General features: G+C 37.5%; 2 protein-coding genes across 3 annotated transcripts in view; one reads left to right on the plus strand and one right to left on the minus strand.

Annotated features, from left to right (window-relative positions):
* The window catches only part of LOC138043347 (neuferricin-like), a 2,603-nt gene extending 904 nt beyond the window's left edge, over nt 1-1,699 (minus strand). Inside the window, exons 1-2 of the mRNA XM_068889582.1 lie at nt 794-1,699; nt 1-345 (exon numbers count right to left, since the gene is read on the minus strand). The exon at nt 1-345 is cut by the window's left edge and continues 904 nt beyond it. Coding sequence (XP_068745683.1) covers nt 150-345; nt 794-1,470 — 873 coding nt within the window. The 5' untranslated portion in view covers nt 1,471-1,699 and the 3' untranslated portion in view covers nt 1-149. The remainder of the gene's footprint in view (nt 346-793) is intronic.
* A 53-nt stretch (nt 1,700-1,752) lies between these two features.
* The window catches only part of LOC138043346 (trimethylguanosine synthase-like), a 12,865-nt gene continuing 9,617 nt past the window's right edge, over nt 1,753-5,000 (plus strand). The window contains exons 1-2 of one of the 2 annotated variants that reach the window (XM_068889581.1): nt 1,884-1,935; nt 3,025-3,092. Coding sequence is in view for 1 of the 2 variants with exons in the window: in XM_068889580.1 (XP_068745681.1) it covers nt 1,832-1,935 (104 nt within the window). In the remaining variant the exon portion in view is untranslated. Of the gene's footprint in view, nt 1,936-3,024; nt 3,093-5,000 lie in introns of both variants that reach the window. The other variant, XM_068889580.1, reaches the window with a different exon arrangement.

Below are 5,000 nucleotides of genomic sequence, written 5' to 3' on the forward strand. Positions count from 1 at the left end.
ATAGATTTCACTCTGTCTAACACCAGACGATTTTACTCATCAATGTGAGGTGGTTCAGGACTCAATGGGTTAATTAAGGATGAGTCTCTGAACTATCCACTCTGCTATCCAAATATCAACATGTTGAGATGGAAGTACCATGTTTAAAATTACAGTTTGCAAGAGACATCATATTTGCCACAGTTTGGATAAATATTAATGTTAGGATGATGTAAGTCTCCTTCATCTCCTTGTCCTTTGTCACTTGAGACACCAGTTGTTTTAACACAAACGCATTTATCATTCTTTCTTCCTGGTTTAAACATCTTCCTTGGTACTCCAACCCAGTCACGGTCTATACCAGCACTGTAGCCAGACAAAAGATCAACAAATTATCACTAATTTGAACTAATTATCATTAGTTCTGAGAGTTAAGTGAGTTATCAGATTTTACTCTAACACCAGATTATTTCGCTCATCTATGGGGGCCACTTCAGGAATAAATAGGCTAAAAAATTATCATCTTCTTTTCATATATCGTAAACTGAAATGAAGTTACAGCAGCCAAAATCCTATTCATTTACATTAACATTTTCATGCAGTCCTACACATTTTCTTTTTTCCTTCTACCAGGATGTTGCAAGACCATGTTTAGTAAAAATGAAACATTTTCTATTTTGATATTAAGTTTATTACAATAATACTATCATTCAGTTTTATACCACTAAATGATAATTTGCAGCAGACCTTTGCAAAGAAAAAGAGAAATTGAAAGCAAAATTATAGTGAGTGTGAACAAAAGTCATTTTTATACCTGTTTTTTGAACACCAAACTACTGAGCCTTCCTCGACACTCCACCTTGAATTGCATCCGGGAAACCGTTTGTTTTCAGCTTCTTCAAGTTTCTGTAGCCTTTGTCCTTCTTTTATGACTTCTTTTGCCTCCTTCAAAGCTTCAGTTGGATTCCCTTTGCTGTCATAGTAACGTCCTATTAATTTTCCGATATATGTGTAATCCTTTCTGTAAAAATCTAACCATTCTTTGATGGCTATCATTTCCTCGGGAGACAAACCCTTCACATCATCCGTAGCTTCCTCTTTTACAAATTTTCCCGTTACGAAAGATGGTGTGGAGTCTCTTCCAGCAAACACATTGTATCCACTTCCGAGCTCATAATGCTGCCTTCCTTTTTCAACGTCGTAAATTCGTCCAAGAATCGCTATATAGATCGGAATTTTCGTATTTGAGCCGTCGTGTTTAGCAAGATCTTCAGCACTAAGTAAAACATGTTTCTTGGTAGTTTTGTCAGTCACAGACTTTTGGTCAATGGTAGCTTCCTTTTCCTGCTGCCGACTTGCAATAAAGGTTAGAAGACCAGCAGCTATTACTACTACAACTGGCATTAAGATGTAGAACACTTTGACGAATGTCTGGGCTCCTGATGAAGTGGTGGCTGAAGAGGTCTTTGACACAGTCTTGTTACTTGGCATTTTTAAATCATTCAACGCAGGGATATTTAGACCTGAGGTTTTTGAGTTCTCAGAATTCGCAGTTGATCTAATATTTTGCTTTCTCCCAGTTTGATCCCAGTTCGATTAAATATAACTATGAAAGAGAGGTAAGAACGAGACGTGCATAAGCTACGTAGCTATGGGAAACAACTCACGAAATATGTCCAAATGCAGCAGGCGTTCCTTCAGAAACTTGTGCGCTCTGAAAACCCTGGATTCTAACTCGACCCAGGAATTGTATTCATGGCTGCGTAACGAAAAGTACGTTTCTTGAACGTGTTTTTGATGTTGTGACCTTTGCCAAGTTTGCAATTGTGGACTCGAGCTGATTCTGCATGAAATGGTTTCTAGTTCAGATGAGCATTGTATAGCAAGAATGGTATTATTTTTCGATGAAGCGAGAACGGCAGCCGTAACTTGTCTTTGCACACGTGCTTTGTTGAGGTACGTACGTTCAGGTGTAGTCGGGGTCCCGTTTCTGGGAAGTCCCTAAAACTTTTCGGGCCCGAAAAGCCAATTACGATACTGCCACCCGCTTGATTTGATAAACTAGCCTTTTAACATGTTTTGAAGACTATAAAAAGAAAACTGATTGTGAAGTTTTGTGTCTTGAAAGCTCATCGTTCTTATAAGTTACAGGGGGAATTGGGGCACTTGAAAGAGCAAGGCCACTGTAAACCCGTAGCTTCATTAAATCATAGATTAAACTCTACATAACAAGCCTGTAAATAATTTTTTGATATAAGCCTGTCAATGTCAGGCCAGGGACAAGGCTTGACCTGACATACAGCCACCCTGGTCGGACAAAAAAAATTCCACGCTTATTGAGTGGGATGCCTGTGGTAGACCACTTTATAAATTGCCCATTGTCTCAATTTTCGTTTTGCATTGTCCGTAGCCGTTAGCAGCCAAAACATGGAAAATCCTTGCGTTTCGGGATTTAACATGAGACCTGAAAGTATTTCTCCTCTAGCATGATCAGAATCATGTGCAAGGTCGTATGAAGTTAAAGCCTGGTTTCGATATGATCTGCAACAGTCTGTGGCCATCGGAAGCTGTCTGTGTTGGCCTTATTGCGGACGATTGTAAACACAGTCAAGAAAGCTAGTAAGACATTATATTTCCTAGTGCTGCTCAAACGGGCTCAACTACCTCATTCAGACCTTGTCCTCTTCTATCTAATTATGTGTAAGATCCACCATAGGCTATGCCGTACCTGTATTTTACCACGCCCTAATGCAATATCTAAAGAATGAGCTCATGCATATCGAGAAAGGGTGCTCTTGATAATTTAGCGCAACACAAGCTACAACAATGCCTGCAAATTTTTGGGCATAGTGCCAATAGCTGAGCTCCATAGTCTACTATGCAGTAAACTGTTCGACAGCATATTAGCTGACCCAAATCATAAGCTCAACAATTGACTACCACAATAAAATCACACAAAATATATTCTACGAAGCAATTGCCAGTTTCATTTTACGTCGTGTCAACACCAACAGGACTAATACAGTAACACTTTTATCTTTTCAGTGGGCTGCCAATGCAATACATTTTTGCACAAGTCATAGATTGTTTCTTAAAAATTTCCAAATATACATGTAAGGATGGAAATGTTTTTTAATAACCTATTGTAATTATATTTATCTTGTTATTAAAGCTTTATTAGAATAATTTATATATTGATTTCTATTGACTGTATATTTTTAAATAGTGTTATATATTATATTTCTTATCCCATTGTAAAAAATTACTTACCATATTATATTGGCTACAAGCCGAGCCCCACTATGAGCCAAGGCCCTAAATTTCGTATGTTTATTTTTGGGGAGATGATCTTGAAGGAGAAATGAAAAATATCCAGCTGTAAGCCGAGACCCTTTTCATGAGAGGTTTCAGACCTCATCAAAATAACTTGTACCGGTAATCATTATATACTGGTAAAATCTGTTTTTATTAAAAGCTACGGGCAGTTGAAATGAAAAGAAAAATGTAATGAATATTTAGAGAAAGCTTACCTCTCTGCAAACATTGAGTGCGTACATGTATGTACATTTACCATAATACAATTGATGAAAGCAGCCAATCACAGTAAAGATGAATTTAATGTGATCCGTTTGTGTGAATAAAAGTCAATTCGTGACCTAAGCAAAACATCCTGAGTTCAGAAATCAGTTTTTAACAATCCTGTGTCAATATAAGTCAACCTTTTGTGGCCTCAAAAGAAGCTCCAAAAATCGCCCTCGACTTATACACGGGTCAAAGATTTAGGCCAATGCTAGCTAAATAATTTATTCAAAATTAACATAATGTTGTCCTGGGTATAACGAACGCAGTGGACAAACGACTTCAAATGAATGACAAAAGACTTCAAAATGAATGTAAGCAATTCCAGTTGAAATGAAAAAAGACTTGTCCGACTCTAAATGTTGAAGATACTCACAAGCACAAATATGAAATAGACACTAAAAATTTTCATTTTCCAAAGGCGGAAAGCTCTATATAAAAGGCATTTCTGTTTCTTCGAATAAAACATGATCGTTCAACGGCTTAGTAACCTGGCACAATACCTCATGTTTGCGTGCAAGCATCGTCACTCGTGTTCCCTGAGAGTGCTGTTTCGTAATGATTGTTTTATTCTTTATACAAACCTGGCTGATTTAAATGCTTTTGCAAACTTCGTATTGTTTGGTTTATGAGTTTTGTTTTGTTTGTCATGTGAGAAATTATAAGTCAAGGACTTAAACCTTGCGCATTTTGCATTGTTTTTAAAGTTATTTTCAAAGATTGCCTCCTGCTTCTGTGATGTTGTGCTTATCCTCTAAAGCCCTTTATCCTTGAACAACAAGACAGGTTATTTTGTGGTTTACAAGTTCGATTTTCTGAGAACTTTTTCGAAACTCAAGGACAACATGCCCGCATATACAGTTTGTACAACAACTGCTGAACCACAAAACTATTAAGCGCTTGAGGCCCTGATTTTTTTGTGTACATTATCCACAGTTCCAGAAATCGAAGAATACAAGATTAGTATCCCATGAACATTTAACAAAGAAATTAAGAAATTGCTTTCTTTGCCATCAAAAATGGGGGGTCGACTTATACACAGGATCAACTTATACTGGGGTATATCATATTTGTTTTCTCAGTATTGGACTGGAACTAACTTGCAATGGAGGCTACATGTAATGCGGAAATGCAAATACTTTTGAATATATTTCCCCACATTAGCCTCCATTACAAGCTAGTTCCAGTCCAATACTAAAATAACAAATATGGTCTATTATGCACAAAATGTTGAAGCTTTCTTCACATTAATTTAACATGAGTCTGCACTCCTTGCCTCCTGGAGCATTCGATTCATGTACCCAATTGACTAACACTGACACAAACACCAGACAGCATTAACGTGGGCCCCAGAGGGAAGAAGAAGTTGTGGCAAACCAAAAGAGAATTGGCAGAGAACCGCAGAAAAAGAAAGAACACCATTGGGTTTTGTCTCATGGAAC

The sequence above is a fragment of the Montipora capricornis genome, chromosome 3 (genome assembly GCF_036669925.1).
Source record: "Montipora capricornis isolate CH-2021 chromosome 3, ASM3666992v2, whole genome shotgun sequence".
NCBI classification, from domain to species: Eukaryota; Metazoa; Cnidaria; class Anthozoa; order Scleractinia; family Acroporidae; genus Montipora; species Montipora capricornis.